The sequence below is a fragment of the Antrostomus carolinensis genome, unplaced genomic scaffold (genome assembly GCF_000700745.2).
Source record: "Antrostomus carolinensis isolate BGI_N321 unplaced genomic scaffold, ASM70074v2 scaffold1390, whole genome shotgun sequence".
Classification (NCBI taxonomy): Eukaryota; Metazoa; Chordata; class Aves; order Caprimulgiformes; family Caprimulgidae; genus Antrostomus; species Antrostomus carolinensis.
The window spans coordinates 98,988-120,911 of NW_010290325.1; the positions used below are offsets into that span (position 1 = coordinate 98,988).

Consider the following 21,924-nt stretch of genomic DNA (forward strand, 5'->3'; position numbering starts at 1 on the left):
AAATTTAAGTTGGTTTCAAAGATTCCTGCTATACCTACCAAGTTCAGGTGATAAATTAATTTTGTTCCCCCACTTCTTTTTAATCCAGGCCCTGTAGTCAATCACTTCTTGGGTCACTTTGATGATTCTACCTAATGTGCTAAAAAAATTTTTCAATTAAGTATTAAACAAAGACTGTTGGTTACATATTTGCAAGCATTTCAACAAGCAATCAAATTATGCTAACAGTCAGTTTAAGATATCCCTATCCAAAGAATCCTACTGAACTTTCATTTCCTTAGTGCACCATTTAATCTAATGAAGCATCACGATTTTTGAACTAGTGTATTACTTGTCTTCTACCATATTAACATGCAAACAGTGACACACAGGTAATATTTTCACCTTATATTTCTAAATGGAGTGCATCTTAATTATCAAGAATGTACATGCAGATACCACTGTTCTTGATAAAAGCACTTTACAGGTTCTTCCATTTCTCCATACAGAAAATATTTTTTCCACAGAATCTGGATCAGAACAGCTATGCAATGCAAAGAAGATATTAAGCTCACAGCCCCACAGCTGACCTTCACACCGAAGACAGGAGCTTCACTAGTCCTTGCTTACAGATTTACAACACAACTTTAAGATCCTCACAGTTATAAAGGAAGTACCATGGATCGTGAGGCAGTGGAAACAAGAAATAGACTGGCTCCAAAACCAGAATAAGTTAGAATTTAAGAAAATTCCTAACAGTAACTGGTTCAGAGAAAAAGCCTACCTGGTCCTGCTCACCGAAGACAGGAGCTTCACTAGTCCTTGCTTACAGATTTACAACACAACTTTAAGATCCTCACAGTTATAAAGGAAGTACCATGGATCGTGAGGCAGTGGAAACAAGAAATAGACTGGCTCCAAAACCAGAATAAGTTAGAATTTAAGAAAATTCCTAACAGTAACTGGTTCAGAGAAAAAGCCTACCTGGTCCTGCTGAAGTAATATTTTTCCAAAATACCTTCCCAACATTCAGGTACCTGAATTGTACTTCTTGAGCAGAGATTGTGTCCTTGTTTGAGAACTAAACTTCCAAGCTTTCCTTTAATCAGGGACTAGTGGCTTAAACACTGACTACGAACTCCATGATCAAGATACCTGAAAGACTGACTATTGTACAAAAATGGGCTGTGAAAAGTTACCATCTTGGAGAAGGTAATATTATTTTAGTTTTAAAAATCTTCAACAGTTACAATAAAGCTTATTTTGTATTTCACATCTGTGCTGGCTTTGGCTGGGTTAGAGTTAATTTTCTTCCTAGTAGCTGGTGTGTGGCTACGTTTTGGATTTGTGCTGAACACAGCGTGGATAATGCAGAGATGTTTTTGTCATTGCTGAGCAGGGCTTGCACAGAGTAAAGGACTTTTCTGCCTCTCACACCACCCCACCAGCGAGGAGGCTGGGGGTGCACAAGAAGCTGGGAGGGGACACAGCTGGGACAGCTGAGCCCATCTGACCAAAGGGGTATTCCATATTGTGTGAGATCATGCTCAGCATATAAAGCTGGGGGAAGGAAGAGGAGGGCGTTGGGAGTGATGGTGTTTGTCGTCCCAAGTAACCACTACATGTGGTGGAGCCCTCCTTTTCTGGAGACGACTGAACACCTGCCTGCCGATGGGAAGTGGTAAATGAATTCCTTGTTTTGCTTGTGTGTGTGGCTTTTGCTTTCCCTGTCTTTATCTCAACCCATGAGTTTTCTCACTTTTACTCTTCCAATTCTCTCCTCCATCCCACCAGGAGAGGAGTGAGCAAGCAGCTGCATAGTTGCCAGCTGGGGTCAAACCACAACAATATAGTAAAGGTACACTGTACCTGTACTGGAACTTTCTTTTTGTTTAGGTGTATAATGGGAAGGGAGGACATATATAGCCTAAATGTATTTAGACTACCTTTATTAGGTCATTTCATAGTAACACTTTAAAAAGAAGCAATTATTCTCCTACTAACTTAGGGATTACTATCTCATGCAAAACCAAATACCACTGGATCAATAATTCTCTTACTGGCTTAGGGATAACTATTTCATGCAAGACCAAATACCACGTTCCATGTTTGGTCTTCCAACTTCAAAGACATGTCAGTGTTTTAGTACTGAAAAAGACAGTCCAGCATTTTAAGCAAACACTGAACCAAATAATATCAAAGTTATAAGTCCAATAGCTGCAGAAGGGCCTCACAGACAGAATGACTGTCATCCACCATTCTGCTTATGTAATGTAGATAAAAAGATGCATGTTGGAAAAATAAAATCTTTAATTTTACAAGCAGAATTAAAGGCATGATTATCACCACTCAGCAACTAAAGATCTGGGTTATAATAGTTAATTCTTTGGAAACCACAGTTCAACAGCTAAGTATAAGAATAAATAAAACACAGGATAGTACTTTGTCATTGTACACTGCCATGACATAAAGGTATTTTAAATACATGATGCAGTTCTGGTTTCTCCATCTCAAAAAGCAAGTTAAGCCAGAGGAGACAGAATGAAGACAAGGATGACCAATACTGCAGGGAATCAGCTGTGGCCCTGAAGTTGCAGTTCCCGAGACAGCAATGCCAGTATGAGACAAACATAAACATGCTGGGTTTCTTCAGCACTGGGACAGACAAGGAAATATTGCAGCTAAAAAGTTTCATCTGCGAATGCCTTCAGAAAGATTTGAGCTTTTACGCCTGGATAACCTATAAATTTCACAACTACTACCAGCTGTGATCTTCGAACCAGAAAATGAACATAGACTGAGTAACATAAGCTCTTACAGAAGAGTTTGTCAAGTCTGGAGCTTTTTGGAGTACTTTCCCAGATGCAAATCAATAGTCATGCTTTCGTATACCAGAGGGAAAATGAACGCTATAGGATGGTATTTTATCAACCTGGGTGACTGATATACCAAAAATGTCTGTTATCAAATAGATGTGAAGGGTGAAACTACTGCTACACCAACAAATGTGGCAGAGTTGCACATACAGAACCTGGGAATTTCTTCTCTCACTAGCTCCTTTCACAGAGACTAGAGACCAAAGCCCCAAACTCTAATTTTTCATAGAAAGGTAGAAAAAAAGAAATTCACTAAGTTAGCAGGTGAGGAGTCAAAAGGCAGATCCATGCTACATTGTTCACCAAAGTTAAAGAAGATCCACTATGAGACATCAGAAACTGAAAGGTGATTAAGGCTATACTGCCATATACTTAATACAGCAGCAAAAAGGAAGCAAGTGTGATCGAACTAAACACTGCTCTCAAAGAACACCATTTCATATATATGGGATTCAAGCTCATCCATGGCATCAGAGAACAATTTTTTTAAACTAAACATTTAAAAATTTTGCTTTTATCTGTTTTCAACACTGAAAATGCTTAGGAACAAAAAAACCTATTAGCCTGCCCTGTCTTTAGTATGAGGAAATTCTACACTTGTGTTTCTTTTACTGGCTGAGGCCAGAACTTCTACATGGTATGAGAGACTCCCACAATTTTTGAAAGATGCTTGTTTATTAACCAGGTAATTGGTTAATAAAATTAGACATCTTTCCTAGGAAAGCTGTCCCTTTAAGGTTTTTCTCTTAATATTATCATATAATAGAATCAGGAATAAGCTATTTACATACCTAGTTTATTTTATGATGAGAGCTTAGAAGCTCCTCTTTTTACACACCGCGAGCCCTCAAGTTCACAGGGACACTTTCTAATTGTCATCACAGCACAACTAAGGTACAAATAAATCTTAAGATCACTCTTAAAAGGCTCAGAGTGCTGACATAAGATTCAGTAAAATCATATATCTAAAGCTCCAGCCAGGCTCCACATGAACAAGTAACAGAACAGGAAAAAAAACATCAAGTCAGTGAAAGAACAGTCTTCATTGAATTTATGAAACATAATATCCCCCTGGTATTAAAAGGGCAATGAAATATAAAAGCAGACTAAGGAGCACATGAGAAGCACCTGCTTAAGCATGAGGATTAAAAAAAGAAAATAAATCTAAAACCTTTACCCAGAATAATACTATGCAGGAAAAGTTGATTTTGCTGATACCTCTTAAGAGACAGCGTACATTCTAGTGACAGCCACCCACCATCCAAGATGTGAAGCACAGGAAGGATTGTTTCAGACAGCACATTTCTGTTTTCTGTGTCAGCAGTTCTAGCAGGCAAATTTAACATTCACTTTGACAGCTCCCAGAGCTCCAAGGACTATCTTGGCCAACCAGGGGCAATCCAAACCTAACATACAGAACTGTCAGCAGTTAGATCAGTTGAACTGTATATCAGGAAGAGACCAAACAGCTTTCAAGCACAGAGTTGGAAAAATCACTTTATATATTGCTGGTCCAGACTACTGTTGTTTTGAAGATTATCACCTGTAAACAACAATTCCAGACATACAGTAGCAAAAGCCTGCCAAAGCTTCCTCAAACTCTTAATTGTGACCTGTCTGCATGGCAGTCCCTTATCCTTATCCACCTGCACCACATGTCTGGCACCAGTAAAGAGGAAACTGTTACCAATCTGCAATTCTAGGAACTGAAGAAAGGTTTCAAAAGTCTTAGTTACACTGGAAGAGCACTTCAGTCTTCCATTCTTCATTTCACATGACCTTGTCTGCCTCCCAAATGCGTCTATGCTGCTGTTTAGAGACGCAGTCTGAGCACACATTCGTATCTGAACCATGTGACAGGCCGAGATGTAAGCCAACATCCTGATCTACAGACATATGGATTAACCTAAGGATGCATCTTTGTCATATCTGGATCAGCATAACTTATTGCTGTCAAACAGTACAATATCACTCTCTCCATCTTCCAAACATGAACTCCTGCTGCTTCTCTTGCTTCTGTGCTGCTCATCACACAGCCACAAGCTGGATCAGCTTCTTAACATGACACAAGTGTTGATGTATTTGTTTTCAGTTAGACCAGAGAGTTCATCTGATTCACCTTCTGACTGCTGGATGTCTAGTTCTCATCCAAGGCAAGAGTCAGGAACATACAGACTGAGAAGGAAGAAAAAGGGCAGCTGACAAGAGATAGCCCAGAGACAGTTAGGCTAGATAAGGTATCGTGTGAAACTGCACCTTAACATAAAGACCATGAACAGGGTAGTAACAGATAGTCCACTGTGTCAAAGAAGATGAATGACTGAGCAAGAGTTTGTTGCCACAAATCTGTTAAGGTTTCCTGGAGTTTATCAAGAAACAGAGTAAAACTGGGGAAATGGTCACTAAATTGGACTTCTGTGGCCAAAGAGGAGGAACGAAGTTGGTGAAAGGTCTAGAGAACAAGTCCTATGAGGAGCAGCTGAGGGAACTGGAGTTGTCTAGTCTGGAGAAAAGGAAGCTGAGAGGATACCTGATCGCTCTCTACAACTACCTGAAAGGAGGCTGTAGCAAGATGCGTATCAGTCTCTTCCCAAGCAACAAGCAAGAGGATGAGAGGAAATGGCCTCAAGTTGCACCAGGGGAGGTTTAGAATGGATATTCAGAAAAATTTCTTCACTGAAAGGGTTATCAAGCATTGGAACAGGCTGCCCAGGAAAGTGGCTGAGTTATCATCCTTAGAGGTATTTAAAAGATGTGGTGCTTAAGGGACATGCTTTAGTGGTGGACATGGCAGTGTTAGGTTAATGGTTAACTCAATGATCTTAAACATCTTTTCCAACCTAAATGATTCTATGAAAATACCACTCCTTACAGACTTCTTTAGTTAACTCACTTAAGATGACACTTCTGTAGAGACAGGCTATGGCCAAAGACCATACTAAAGCTGTTCAAAGCACATACTGACACTGATCCTTAAGCAGAAGCTATCCTGTCCATAACTATATTTTACAGCTAGATTCATGTCCCCAAATATTAAAAAATCAATTGTGATTTTTCAGTCACCTTGGTTGAAGTCACAACCCCGAACATGACATTGCATACAAGTCATACAGATTCAAAATGGATCAGTCTCCTCATTTTCCTACCAGGAAAACCCCTCCTTCTAAAATGATGGGAATCTGTTTGCTCTAACAAAATCTGAACTGTCTATAAACCTCTCCTCAGCCATTCTTGAAAGAAGATGGGCAAGAGATTGAGGACAAAACAGTGTTAAGGTAATTTCTGTAGCTCTAAGTACTACCCTCAGGACTCAGCTGACTACTGTTTCCACTCAGACAGAAGATAGCTTTCAGCTCCCACTACACTCCAGATGTTATATTTGGAAGCTTGAATGAACATTCTGGTAGGAGTGATTTGAATCCACCCTGTATTATTCTGTGACAATTGCTACTACAGAACATGGACAAGAAAAAGGCTTATGCTGAAGGACTAAAATCTGATTCTTTTTTTCATGCTGGGAATATCAGAAGCAGCAGCTGACTAGAAAGCCTTAACTTAGGCTTGTGATCCTTTGAATTGGACTGACCCGGAAAAAGAACAGTAATGTTGACCACCCAGAAAGATTTGAAATCTACTGAGACTGTCACCTACAAAATAGGACTCCGTACACAGAAAGTTCCCTTGGGAAGAGCAGATATGAATTCAAACTCACCAGCAGTTCAAGAAGACACCACTTAAGGGAAAGCTATCCCCAATTATGCCAAAACTGAATAAACTCAAGTCAGTCTGGGGAGTTCAGCCTCCTGCAACTTCCTACTTTTCAAGTGCTCTTCATTGAGTCTCTGTTGCTCCTTTTAGTAGAATGTCATCTAGCTAGTCACTGCTCTTAAAGGGAGTCCATTGTTTACAGTTTAACCTACCACTAAGAAGCCTAGAAAAGGGAAAAAAATGATCGGAGCAAAAGACTCCTGGATGGCTAAGGTTTTAGGTCAGGCCACCAGAAAAGTCATTGTACAGAGTCTGGACCACTCTGCCTACCAGGTGGAAGAGAAATCCGAAATACACCTGGATTGCCCAAGCACATCAGGTTTAACTAAAAACTGAGACTGAACACAGACTGCTGTTGAGGTTCTGCAACACATTTGTTACCAAACAGCTCATCATCCACCTACAGGTCCTTGGGCACTGACAAGACTGGTGCTGGTGGAACTACTTGCATACATGACTTTGTTGAATGCTGTTCCCCTTGCAACATCACCCCCTTTGACAGAATAGCAAGCTACTGGCATGACAAACTCTGAGACTCAGACATCACAGCCCAGAACCAGCAGAAAGACACATCAGATGTATGATGCCTGAACACTGCTATTGGGAATTCTCCCCAGGTCTGAAGCTGCAACAAAATTCAAACATTTTCCCAAATACAGTAAGTAGTATACATGTAAAGTGTACATACTCATGACATCTAAGGCTTCTGTTACATGTATTTACAAATATACTTTTTGATGTCTCTAATAAATACAGGTACCTTAAGAGAATGACTATATCCTTTGGAGAACTACAGAGAAGTTAATGAAGGTCAGGACCCAAAACACAAGCAAAACTTTAGGAATCCCCAAGTTGTTCTATCTTTAAGAATGAAGTTTTATTCAGCAACAAGAATTGTCAGCCAGTATACATTTAACAGACACACTTTTAATCTATCTTAAAACAACAGTCTCAAATCTCAGTGTGTAACACTATGTGCCACTCTTCCTATATCTCCATCACAGGCACAAGTGCAGTCTCAACCTTTGTGAATTTAATACCACAGAAAACCTAGAGGTTCACAGGCACTATTAAAATACTGTCAGCTTTCAATCCACAAGTGGAAGATTGCATCCACTTTGTGGTAAACTTACTATAGGAGAACTATTTCACCTTCCAATTATACTAACGCTTAAAGTTAACAGCTTAACTAGAGTTTGAAATTGTACCTAGATAGCTTATGTGACTGGTTAGAGCCACCCCTCCCTGCAATTACCTGGAGAGGTCAAAGCCATTGAGATTCTAGGGAAGTCTCAGGGGAGGCAGCTCTGATCCAGCCCCAATTTGTACTGAGGGTTAGAATAACAGATGCTAGAGTGGATACATGAATGAAAATACAACATGGCTGACACGTCTTCATTTTCTTTCTCCTCCTCCTTTCAAAAAAAGAAAACTTGCAAAGCTGAGAGCTGAGAAAGTACTAGCTGTACATGTTTCTATGAGAGACATTAAGAACTGCATTAAAAATGGCACGTCTAGAAGTATGCTACTTTTAAAGGCAGTTCTGACATTATGGCCAAGCTGAACAGATTCTTTTAATAGCTTAATTACAGATCAAGCCTTTTAAAACAGCTTATGGGAGCATGTATTAAAGAACTAGGGTAATTTCTAGCCTTGTTCTCTAGCCTTGTGTCTATGCAAGCAATTTAATCACACACATTTCTTTCTGCCATAGTGCAGACATACATCATACCAAACATTAAACCAGTAGAACTTCCTTTGAAGAACTTTTAAGTAGAATGTTTGAGGAAAGACATTATCTTCTGGCTCCTTTCCAAACTAAGAGAACCTCACATTGGACTCATCCTGGGTTTTGTCATGCTGTCTCCATTTCAGTGCTGCACAATGAGGTATTTCACTCTCATACCACTGGGCAGCCTAAATTTCTGAGCAGATTTCAATACAGCTGCACTTAAACAATAAATAACAATATTCCTTTTATTGATTTAGACCCAAGCATTCCTAATTGATTACACAGACAAATGGATATTCAAAAAGTGGACTAATTACCTCTCAGAATCTCTATTTGGATATGATCTTGCAAGTGGTGATACTGCATGGCTAAGAACAATGTAGGCATAATCAAAAACTTGTTTCACTTGCATGGCACCGTAAGAACTTCTGCCAACGTCGTTTCCTGAAATAATGTGACAGTCATCAGATCATCTTTTTTCAATATCAGTAACCAGAAAATTATTCATACTTAAAGCTCAGAAGCCTTAACAATATAGCTTAATTCTGTTTAAACTGGTTAGCCCATCCTACTCATATCAGGAACAACCAAGTGTGCCTATCTCAATAAAAGAATCTAACCTTAGGAATGACACTTAACATTATGCATTCAACTCACCGCTTTTAAAATACCGATGTACCAGTGCTTGAAACAAACAGATAGAGGTCAGCTTAAAGGTCCTACAGCTGTCTTTTAAGAGGGAACCCACCCAGTTTAAAGCATGTCTCACTTACCAGTAGAGTTTCTGCAGGCCAAATTCAGCTTAAAATTCCACTTCTGCAACCACATTATCTTCATAGGGCCAGGTATACTTAAATCAACCCCTACTTAACCTTAGCAAAACTACAGATTAATAAACCAGCTCATTTTTTATCTCTATAGAATAAACCAGCTTGTCAATATCTATCACAGAGGATTCCAGAAGTTTGTACAGTTTTATTTTTATTAAGTTAGCAACACTTCTTGACTGCCTCTCCTTAAGCATGAGTGACACTTATAGCAGGATTCCTTCCAAATCCAGTGCTGCCTGTGAGGAACTGCAGAAGAACATGCTAAAGCTTCTGTATGTCAGTGACAATGTACAAGCATTGGGTCTCCTGTCAGACAGCTAGAAAGATCTTGCTAGTACTAGCAAGAAGAAAAATCTGGGCTTTTTTTGCAGATATATTTGGCACCAGACACCGAAGGTTCACTGTCACCACTCAATTTAAGAAACACAAAGAAAACTTCCTTCAAATTGCACATCTAAAATACAGACTAGATCTTGAGTGGGTAGAAAGCTGCTTACAGTAAAAGGTTCCCTCCTTCAGAAGGATGCTCAAAATGCTACGAGAACACTGGAAAGGGATGAACCACCAAACACGTTTATTTTAAGCTTGAAAAATCAGATCAGGGCTGATGAACAGGTTTTAACAAAAAATATGCTTTGAAAATTGATAAGTAAAGGGCAGAATCTATCCTTTGGAAGACTGAATCCAATGAGGCTGAATTTTACTTCAGAGGAACTTTTCACTTGCTGAAGTATTTTGTCCAGCAAGCCATTACAGACAAACATACTGAGGTTTGCCATCCAGGGGAAGAAAACCAGCCTTGGCTTTACTACTTGACAACACATTTTAGTCCTTCAATTCTCCAATCATTATGCCACTTTAACAGGAAAGCATAATCAATGAAAACAGACTGGGAACATAAGAGGAAATGGGAACACAGAATTTCTTCAGAAATTTTTATGGTCAAATAAAAGCTGATCAAGAAATACTTCCTGTTCCTGAAGTAAAAGAGTATCTTGTTCAGAATGCACCACTGCAGTATCCAGCAGTTACTAGGCTCAAAAGTACAGAAGCCTTTCTAAATGGCATATTTGCAGTTGGACTCTATCCTGAAGTAGAAGCAGAGACCAGTGTGGGCCTAGGATAGAGAATCTAGAAACACTGTAGTCAAGTTCAGAGCTGCATTACAAAATAGCGGAGAACTTCAAAGGATTTAGTCCAAAGGCAGCTGAATAGAGACCAAGGTATTTCAGTGGTCAAGAAATCAGAACACAAAAATGTTAATTCTTCTAGAAAAACAAAGATTAATTCAGTACAGGTTTTCCAAGGGCAGACCACATTGTTCTGTCCTGCAACAATGCCACCTTCCACATAACTTGCTAAACATGTATACAAAAGAGAATTAAAGAGAAGCAATACAGAAATTGAATATATACAAGTGGCTGAACACACACAATTGCACCTACCACTAAATTCAAGTCGATCTACAGTTGGACCTGATGATCTTAAGGGTCTTTTTCAACTTAAATGATTCTATGAGTCTATAAATCCACATAACAGGAATTAAGAACACACACTCAAATTGCATTAATTTTGTCTAATATGTTGCCAAGACAGCTACATTTGACTTGCATCCTGCATGGAGTTACATCAAAATGAAGACACTACTGTTACAAACTGTTGGTTACTCTTTTCACCAGTTGTTGCCACCTCCAATGTTGTGCCAGCAAAAGGAATCATAAACCCTCCCTAACCCACTTATGGCAAACTCAGGCAGTTCAGTCTAAACCACCAAAGTTGTGTCTGAGTCTTGACTGAAGCGGATTTGAAAACAGAGGCAGGATAGCTCATGCCATAGCACGCCTAGGTTCCTGGACTGCCTCATTCTGCACCTGTAATTAATCCATAAAAATATCTGAATAAACAGTCTTATTCAATTATACAATCTGCAAAGCTCCTGACTTGCACTGCAGCTGAAAAGCAGGTTTGGAACCCAAAGCTACTATGCAAGCTACTGTAAACTTTACCAGTCAAGTCTGTGTAGAGCTGGCCCTATGCAATTAAGAAAGCAACGTATTAAAGAAGCTAGAAGACCACACATTTGCACTGAGGCTAGAAGAGATAATCCCAATAGTGGCTGCCAATCTCAAATCTAACTACTTCCCATATTTGTGACTTATCAAGATGCAGAAGCAAGCAACATGAAGCATAATTAGTCCTGCAAGTTAAAAGAGTCTCTTTTCAAAGGAAACACATTGAATTTAAGGTTTAGAACTTTTGTTAGTGCCCATAGCAATTCAGAATGAAGAACAACCTTTCTCATGGAGGGAGCAGTGCAGGTAGAGCTCCAAGGCTTAAACTGCGATTTAGCTACTCTTGTCACTGTCAGTCTGAACCAAGATCAAAATCTTTCCTGTTCTGAGCATCAGAAATGACTGAAGGACCTTGACAACCACTTGATTCAAAAAGGTACAAAATAATAAGCTCCCCTAACAATCTGCTGAATAAATGCCAAGGTTTCTTTTACAACCACTGATTAAAAATTTGTCACCTGCAACCAGAGTCATGTCTTTCAAGACAGGATACTGCTAGACCAACTGCTCACAAATCTCTTCTAGGCTGGTATCACCTACCCTGCTCCAACATTTTCCTGTGAGCAGACTTGAGTGCCTGGCTTTGCAGTTTTCCTAAATGAATGCTTTCACTTTTTACACATCAAAGAAAGGACAACTGTTTTGAGAAACTGAAATGCTGGCAGTTACAAGATGTTTATAGAAACTTCCTTCTTTGGATGATGCTAAGGGAAATATTTTGATCTCATTACCTATCCTGGGACACTAACTCAAGGTGAAGAATCTTAGTCTATTTATGAAGATCAAGTATAAACTACCACTTTAAAACTCATCACCAGCTAGATTAGTCTGATAGTTCTCACAGTACAGACTCCTGATATCTTTGTTGTAATCTTGGTTCTCAGATCACAGAAATTATAACCCTCTAGTGCCCAATATCAGAGGAATCTGAGAGGAAACCCTACAGCACCCAATCTGAGCAAAACCCACTATGACCAAAACAGCAACACAACAGGTTGATGCCTGCTCCTTACAAATCTAGGAACTAACAGAAGGTACTGAGCAAGCAGAAAGGACATATCATACCCTTCTGATGACAACATTTATCTGTTAGCCAGACATCATCATTTCAAACTGATGAAAAAGCAGTTCCTCCAACTTAAAGGAAATAATCCCACTGAACTTAATCCTGTCCCCTACAAGACTGTCTAAAGCTTTCTTATGAGCATCCTATTGCTGAACTAGTGTATACACTCATAGGAGGGATTTTTATACTGCTTAGATAATCTTGAGAAACTGAAAGGCTTTTTTTCATCCCTGTATTTTTTTGTCTGATTTCTGGATTAAGAAGTCATCTTTCAAAGTCTTCTTCCAAGGCTTAACCAGAACTTTAGAGAAAGCTGTGATCAAGCCAAAAGTCAAAAAAACATCTGTGTCCACTCGTCATCAAAATACTTGCTCCCACCTCCTCCACAATGACCCTCATGGGGTTAGACACGGAGTGGATTTGACCAGAAACTAATCAAGCAGAGATGACTCGTCAACTGGACAAGGACCTGAACCCTCAGAAAAAAATTTTTAACTGGGACACAAGCAGTAACAGAACTAAACTAATTAACAAAATTCTAGACATTATCTACAATCACTTGAGAGGTACTTTTAGATACTGGAGGAATATGTCATTAAGTCTCAATCTAAGGAGGCTGTATTTGTGACATCCAATTCAAAGAACCATCCTATTTGTTCTATATAATTTTCCTCCTAGTTCCATCAGGTAAGTTCTGAAGCTCTGTGGTAGCTGCCAGAAAATATCCCTATGGGACATGGTGGTCAGATAACTTCAAGTTATTCTCAGCTTTCATTTCCCTTGCCAAAACACTTTCCTTCCTGTAAGATTTATATTCTCAGCCCATAGAACCTCACCCAAAATTTAGTTCTTTTCAGCTCTTTGACAGCATATAACTAGATATCTTTCTTCTAAATTATAGTTATTTGCTTCTGCAAGATTTATGCTAGGAGGAGCAATTCAGAGCCCCTACTGGACCGGCAATTTATGTCTTTTTTCTTCTCAAGAGTCATCAAAGAGAAGAAAAAATTCCAAAGCTTAACTATTATCAGTGATTAGAACATTGTACAGCATGCATAATTTCTTCTCTTTCAGTCCTCAGCAGATATGAAGGAGCAGAACTGGAGGACAGTAAAGGTTTTTGACTCCAAAGAAATGTGGTTCATGCTGCTACTCAAGTGGGTCTTCAGGCAAGTAAGTACACAGGTACTAAAGGAAATCTCAACAACACAATGGAAGTTCTGCAAAATCGTATCTATGCCTGGCCAAGCGTAAGAGTCATGATGGACACAAACTCAGAGCTACAAACATATCAGAGATGTGGTTAGACAAATGAGTATCTTCACTTGCAACCTGTTCTAGAGAACTATGAACATTCTGCATGTTTAGAAAGGTGCCAGACTTCATCTCCTGATCCATGGTATTTGCTTTAAAAGTGCTCCACATAAGCAGTCTACCCACCAGGCATGGTAATATGGAGTTTGAGTGCCAATTATATTCTAGAATTACTTATGCTGAAGTCCAAATTAACTGAAAATTGACTTTATTGTTGAAAAGCTGTTTTGGAATTTCAGCTAGTTGTGACAGTCTAAATAGAATCCAAACTGAGTACTATAAAGCTGGAAATTTTTTTCAGGAGCTCAGTCAAAATTAATCTTGATTACTTTGAAGGCTACTGAATCAAAAAACAAAACTTAAAGAAAAAAATTAAGTTACTTTCAAAATACCTGCAACTAGAACTGGCACTCTCTAAAGGACCCTGTGCAGCACAGAAGCCAGTTATGCAAAGCAGACTCTTCATACCAACACCATAATACAGCTGCTCCCTTGCTACCCATTCAAGGATATACACCCATGCTTCTGTGCAGTCTCTACTGCATCACCCTCCTGGACAGTTACCTCATCTGGGGCGTTTCTTTCCCATGTATCTGAAGTAAGGCTCCACAGACTGTGGTGGGAAAAGCTACACCTTCCAGTCTCATTCTCTCATAATGAAACACAGAGAGCTGTTCCTACTAACAAACCCCCTTCCAGGATTTCCTGGGCCTCTTTCTTTCACTAAACCTCAGCACTGTTAAGAGACTCTTATTATACACTCAGCACAGTTCTGAATCTCCAATGCATTATCTATCTGCACTGTCTGCATGCAATCCAATTCGCTTAGGCTATGAATCTTGGGAGGCTTCAGGTCCTTATCCATTAACCCATCTCCACCAGCACCTCAACACCAGCAAAGTCTCTTCTCAGTGCAGCTTCTTAACCCACGTGACAGACTTTAGAGATTGTAATATAAGCTGTGAGACCACAAGCTTAGCCAGAACAAGTAGTGTACAATCTTACCAGGCAGGAGAGGATCTTCAATACATAGCATGGACGGTCTGTATCCATTAGTCATGACTTTCATGATTTCTTCTTTGGCAATATAGGCACCTCCGTTTTTTATTCTAATACCAGTCTTCAAGTAGTTAAAATTCCTTCCATAGAGTTCAAAAAATTCTATCAGAAGCATTCCAAGGTTTTCATCAGCTCTTCTGGCATCAATTCTTGGATGCAGCTGTGACATAGAACAGTTGTTAATTATTAAAAATTAACGCTTTTCAGACCACAGAGTGCAACAAAAAGCTCTCATTTAAACAGTTGAGTATAATCTCTTTACACAAGTCTGAATTGAGTCATTAATTCTTCATGTGCTTAAACTACTTCCACATAACCAAGAGGGGGCAGCACTTCAGCAGCATCTGGAAGCCAAAAAATGTATTCTTGCCTTCTCTTCCAGCTTTCTGAGAATTAGCAAATTCTTTCCCTTAAGCCAAAAGCACTAAAAAAGTACTGCATACTACATTACAGCTTAGCTAGTAACACAGTAATACCTGATATTTCAGAGAAAATCCATCGGTTTTCAGAAGTGGGAGAGGATCTATTTACCTTAACTGAAACACGGTTCTTTTCTCAGTCTCCTCATATTATATATGGTATGTACAATCTACAGTATTCTTTCAATTAACCATTAACAGCAGCAGGGTATGTAGGTTTTTCCATTACCACAGCTGCTGAGAGACACTAATGTTGTACCTCATCATACTTGTACAAAGTTTACTGTCACAAAAACCCACTGGAAGAAGTTATAACTCATTAGCTATTTCATCAGTTACCTACAATATCTGCCAGTTTTAAGTATGTCAAAACTTAACCAATATGTAATTAAAAAACAACTTGACTGTTTGATTTGATCATTTTAATAAATACTGAAATCAACTATTCTGCACATTCAGTATCAGTAGTCTAGGAAGCAACAGACCTAATCTGAATCCCGGAAGATTTACAAAACACCAGTAAAATGATTCAGGTACTGGAACTGGCTGCCCAGGAAAGCAGCATAATCCACATCGCAGGCCCTGGTATAGAATGCAATGAACAGCCCCTATGCTGTTCACAAGGCTCCTGCTGCTGCTTCAGTTCACACAGTGAACAGAAGTTCCTAGAGATTTGAGAGGCAGTCTACAGGAGCTATCAATAATAAAAAACCTCAAGCCATAACAATAAAACTGTGCATTCTAAAGAAACAGCACCATAGCAGGGCATAAGTACAGAAACCAAAATATTTTAAAGAATACAGAAAAAAATAAGGAACAGACTTACCTGCAGGAAACTAATTGCCATTAAAATTAGGCTGTATGAGCTAATTCCACCAGTAAAAACTTCATTCAAGTCCCTCTGAAGGAGGAACTGTTTTAATACTAAAATCAAGTAAGGCAGCAAAGAATATTTCTGCAAAGCAAAATAAGTCTTATCAATGGCAATGTCAACTTTCCAAAACAAAGAAAAAACTACACAATCTCAACATAAGATTCATCTTCTGATACAAAAATGTTATTCAGTAGCAGGCTATAAAGTGTTTCTACAGGGAGAACTGAAACATGCTTTTTTTTTTTTAATTCTAGAAACATTAATAGAATTCAACTCTTATTTGATCAAACAGCTTTACTTCCTCCCTCTAAACAGGAAGATTTTTATAACTTTCTTTGAATGTCAGTGTCACCCATTATAGTCAAAGCTTTCCATCTAAACAGTACTTCTATTGCAGAGCATAAAAGTAAACTTGATTTTAAGTATGTAGCTACAGAATTGGATTTAGACATTGTTTAGCAAGATAGTATTCATAATCAAGCATTGCTTAAATTCAAGGTGAGCAAAATTTGAACAGACTTGCTTTAGAAGCAAAGTTTAGTATGTATCTGCAGATCTAGATATGATTGTAGAAGTCCTTTCAGTGTACAGGTTTATCCACAAACAGCTAGCACTCAAAGGCAACACCCAATAGATACCAGTAGAAAATAAATTAAAATACTCATGCTTAATTAGTATTAATGAAAATAGTCTTCAGCAATAAATCTTCAGAAGTGACCTATCCTTGGTTAGTAGTATAACATTCATTATATGGCTGATACCTTCATGTATTCCTTGATAAATCGAGCTGCCTTCACACCAGTTTCTACATTAAAACTGATGTCAACTTTCACTTCTGTCTCCTGGTCAGTAAGCTTTATTATTGGTACCTGAAAAGATTAAAACAAGGTTTTATGAACCCCAGAAATGCAACACTGGTGCTATTCTCCAGCTTACTCATTTAGATACATGGATACTATCAGTCCAAATGAATGCAGCTATCAAGACAAGAAAACATGGTTCCGAGAAAAGGTAGCGATCCTAACTTGACTGACAAGTGAACATATTTTTGTGAGGTGATTAAAAACACAGGCATGTATGATCACATTAATTTATGATCACTCATGTACTCTCACATAGCTATTAGATATCTGCCTTCATAGTTCCAATATCAGTGTTTTGTACAACTAAATTTACTTAATTTAATGACTCGCTGCTGTTAATGGGAGACATTCCATTCTCGTAACTTGTGGGAACTGCATTCATCTGACCCAGCACTGCACCATTCACTCACTGAACTGACAGAACACTAGCCTAGCAGAAAAAATAAAGCACTGTCTGTTGGTTTATCAAGCTGAACTGGTTCACTGCAGAATCAAAAGAAAGAATGGATAAAAACAAAGCAGGAGTAGCAGTACTTCCTCTTCTGGCAGCATTATTATAGAACTACTGAATATGTAGTTCAGTCTCACATCACCACCTTGAAGGCAATATCCTACAAAATGGTCTTACAATCATAACCCAAACTTCAGCTGATAACATTTACTTTAAATTTAACTTCTTGTAGTTTTAATCTGAAATGGAAAACAAAAAAGAGCAGAATAGCATCATTTTATATCAACAGCAGAGGGAATAAAATAAGAAAGGCTAGTAAAATTGACAAGCCTAGCATAGTGCCATTTTCCATCACTAACTGGTACCACTGATTCTGAAAATCCCGCTCATTCTCAGATAAACCAAGGATTACCAGAGCTACTGTTAGGTACTGCTACTCCAACAGAAGCCATAGGAATCTTCTGGATGTAAAACAGTCACGCTACTTCAGAGACCACAAAACGTAACAGCTTGCTCATAGAAGTTTGGAATACTCTGCTTAGTCTCCTGGAGAAAAAGCCACTTGCTCAGTAACACAAAATTCTCATATTTTAAGTTCTTAGCATATTCAATGTGATTCGTTAGGCTTACGAGACAGATGCAAGGGATACTACACAACAGTTTTACAAATGAAATAAAGCTTTTAAGCAGCGTATTTTGGAAGAGAAAAAGAAATGTTAGGTTTGGAACACTTCACTATGCTATCAGATACAAGACAATCTGAAAAACCGGAGTTTCAGCTCTAGTTACTGGCCCCTGGCTGAACAAAGTCCTCTCAAAGTTCAGTGCAAAAACATTATACAAATAGTTAACTTATTTTACTAGATATTTTGCAAGTACTGACTTTCAGAACTTTATTGCCCACATAAGAATAAAGTATGGCCTTCCAGCAAATACAGTACCCAGAATTACCGTTGTCAATGTAAAAAACTGTGTGCTATTGCTAAGCAAATACACATTCTACTAAAATCTTGCACAGAGCAAAACACTGTGCTGAAGACAATATAATTTGCTTCATGAATTAAGAACACTATTTATCACCAACACCTTAAAGCCTCTGAAAGCTTTTCAGTTCAGTATTCCAAAGACTATTACTTACCGTAGCTTTATCAAGTACTTTAATGGAATATGGCTCAGCCACATTGTGTTTTCTTAGCGCTTGCTCCAGCAGCTGTAAAGGGGGCCGTTCCCATTTCCCAAAAACAACCAGATCAATATCACTAGACAAAAAGAACACAGCATGAGATCCATCAAGTCTAAAGTATAATATACCACAAAAAAAAAAAAAAGGTAAAATTCGCATTCTAGATCTTACAAGCCCTGCAGGGTGACCATTTTGCAACTTTTAATCTAGGCTCCCCATAAGCTTCCCTTAGCAATGTTAAGTAAGAGATGATCTAGTGCACTTCAGGACCCAAAGTAGTATTCTAGTTTCTTGCTTCCAGTTCTCTGATGAGTTTTTTGAGCTCCTTGCCCTTTTACCTTTCTTGCTCCCTCCCCTGACTTGCACAGCCCGATCCCATACCTCATCTATCCATGTTGACAGTCCAAACAATATTTATTAGTGATTTTTACTCATAGAAATGAAATTTCCAGTGCTTGCCTGCTGAAAATTTAATTGATGTAAAGACATAGTCCTTAAGACACAGCTACACAAGTTTTTCACATCCATCTATTGAACCGTTACACAATATGATGCACTGAACTAAAGATATTTTGCTCTCCAAAAAAGTGGGAAAACACAGCTGTTATGACTCCTCTGACTTTCCACAGTAACTTTGTGATAACTGACATACCCTCAGCAATTCCCCTTATTTAACAAAACACAATCTTTACACAGGAAACATAAAACATTCAATTTCACTGCGTTTTGAAAATACAGAGTAACCCCATACACAGGGAAGAAAAGGTAATTCACCAAAAGGTCAGAAAGTACCTAGAGCAGCACAATGATATATCAAATACTTATCTCAAATCCGTAAGTTCAAAAGCTCTTCCTTTTGTCACATGGGACATTAGGCAAAAATTTTACTGGAAGTTTGACAGGTTTACGCATTCCAGTCTAAATTCTCCTTTAAAATTTACCATTACTCTAAAAGAAGATAAGCTTTTATATAAAAGTAAATTATTACTTACCTAGTTGGAAGATAAAGCCCTGTACTAAAGCTGCCAAATATCTGGACCTGGAAAAAAAAAAAAAAACCCACATCAGTGAAATTTCTTGTACTTATGAATGCTCTTTTCATTTCACTTTCAAAAGACTGAAGATTTTTCTGGATCTGTTAAGGATATGGCACAGCAGAAAAAGTTACTGAACTTACTTTACTACATATTCTGTTAAGCCTGTACAAATACACTTTCTCTTCTAGATGCAACTTTAGAGGAAATCGTGTCTTTTTTAACATGAAATGACTACCAATCCTGCTAGCAGCAGAGCATAAACGTTTGAAACAAACAAGTCCTTTTCACTATTTATTTCCAGTTCAACAGAAGTATAAACTGCTATAAATTTCCCTCCTTCCTGTCCCTTCTTTCCTCATAGAGACAGCTTTACTGAAATTTGAAGAGTTTAAGGGAAACATTTTTCCAAATTTTTCGGTTTAAAACCAACAAGTGCATCTAAACATGTAATTCAGAGAAACATGAATACTCCAGATTTCACAGTAAGGTGGACTATGGAACTGTGCGGGGTATTTGTGTACAGAAAAGAAGGTATGCTGAAGAGACATTCACAGCCCACATCAAATACTTTTAGCGTGCTTCCAATCTAGAGATTTAAGACATTCTTCACCCTCTCTTACAACAGAGCAAAATTTACAAGCTTACTTCTTTGAACTGACCTATGAAAAAGCTGGGAAACACTAGGCCATTTCAGTGTTTATATCTGTTCCCACAAGCTAGAAAAATGTTAACAAAGGAAAATTGCAGGTGAGGATGAAGCAGATGAGCTTTACAGTATATTCAGCTCAGTACTGTGGCCACAGCCCTCACTCTTCATTGTGGAAGGCTACGAAATCACAGTGGTCTGAAATGTTTTTCTGCTTGTTAATGACAACGCTAATGTTAATGACATCTGGTAATCAGAAAGGTGATGCTAGAAATACAGTTTTACATTACATTCCTCTTAGATCTTCTTGTTTGGAGGAAATTTACTCTTTGGATAATAAAGGGTTTGAAAATACAGCAACTTTGGTTGCAAGATATCTCAAGAAGTCAAATTTCTCCACTAAAGCAGGGCTAAAGTAATTCCCTGAATGTCAAATTTGCCAAGGGGACAAAAAAAAACCAAAAATAAACTCTGGAGTTTTAACTGTTCTTTTGTAAAATACTCGTATTTACAAAAATATCCGCAGAGCCAGGACTCACTGCAGAAATGGATACATAGATAGTCTGTCACTTTAATATTCAAAATGAAGATAGGCACAGAGACAATCAATTTAATAAGCTTTTAAAACTAAGAAATGCACTACTTTTATAAAGTGGACACTTCATCACATCCCTAGTTCTCAAAATGAAAAAAAAAAAAGTAGCCTTCATTAACCTGAAATCTAGGTTTTAAATTCCTCTGTTTGAAAATAAACTGCCAAGTACTGCAAGAGCTGTGACATTAAGTTAATTGCCTTAAGTCTGAAGTCTTATCTGTTCATTTCTAAAACACAGAAAGATAATAGCAAGGTTAAGTGAACCAAGCTCTACAATTTAAGAGAAGCAAATCAACACTTAAATTATACTCACATCAGCTGTAGGCCAAAGATCTTTGATGACCGTTTCTATTCTTTTCACCACTTCCCTTCTCATAGCTGCTTCTTCAGGACGAGGGGACATGAAGTCATAGAAGTCAATTATTTCCTCATGTAGTCTAAAGGAGAAAGTAGCATCAGTTACAATGACAATTTAATAATTACAACAAATTTCTACAAAACCAGGCCATAGGCTTTATTTAGTATCATCATTTCACCAAAACCAGCAGTACTTTCAAGAAAGGTGAATACCACAACACTTGGGCTTTCATATGGGAAACTGGAGGGTTTGGGATCTGGGACAGGTATATTCACACTTGGTTTTCATGGCAGCACCACACAGTCAGCTCAACAATACCTACACATCAGCCCTTATCACATTACCTAAATGCTAAAGATGTCAAAAGGCACAAGATGCAAACACTAGTAGACATTTACTAACCTTCTTATTGGCTCAACAGTGAAGGTCAAATTCAAATCCTGATTCCCAAAGACTACTTTCTTTAAAAAAAAAAAAGCATAGTCTTAAAAATTACACAATGATCCAAATGTAAAGTAGCACAACAAAATCTTTAAGCAGGTTTATTCTTATGGGAGTTCCTACTTCTGTGTGTGTGTGGAAGTACACACAGAGATGGAAACAGGCCACTGACATGAATGAGTTTTTGCAGAGGGCGATAAAAGGGACATTTGAGTATTCCTTGATGTGAAAATGACCACTTCGACAAACAGGGATTCCTTTAACCACTCAAGCCCTTTAATAGTCATTCATTCATATAGGAAGTGACCCTCCAACTGAACTACTCAAAGTGAGAAGTCTTAAATATATTCTGAAGTGTAAA

At 38.3% G+C, this 21,924-nt stretch overlaps 1 protein-coding gene across 1 annotated transcript in view; it reads right to left on the reverse strand.

Annotated features, from left to right (window-relative positions):
* Positions 1 to 21,196, reverse strand: part of TENT4A (terminal nucleotidyltransferase 4A) — a 47,653-nt gene extending 26,457 nt beyond the window's left edge. The window contains exons 1-8 of the mRNA XM_010172589.1: positions 21,078 to 21,196; positions 19,479 to 19,525; positions 18,442 to 18,562; positions 16,751 to 16,858; positions 15,942 to 16,070; positions 14,643 to 14,856; positions 8,673 to 8,799; positions 39 to 139 (exon numbers count right to left, since the gene is read on the reverse strand). Of these exons, the coding sequence (XP_010170891.1) occupies positions 39 to 139; positions 8,673 to 8,799; positions 14,643 to 14,856; positions 15,942 to 16,070; positions 16,751 to 16,858; positions 18,442 to 18,562; positions 19,479 to 19,525; positions 21,078 to 21,167 (937 nt within the window). The 5' untranslated portion in view covers positions 21,168 to 21,196. The remainder of the gene's footprint in view (positions 1 to 38; positions 140 to 8,672; positions 8,800 to 14,642; positions 14,857 to 15,941; positions 16,071 to 16,750; positions 16,859 to 18,441; positions 18,563 to 19,478; positions 19,526 to 21,077) is intronic.
* Between the last annotated feature and the right edge of the window lie 728 nt (positions 21,197 to 21,924).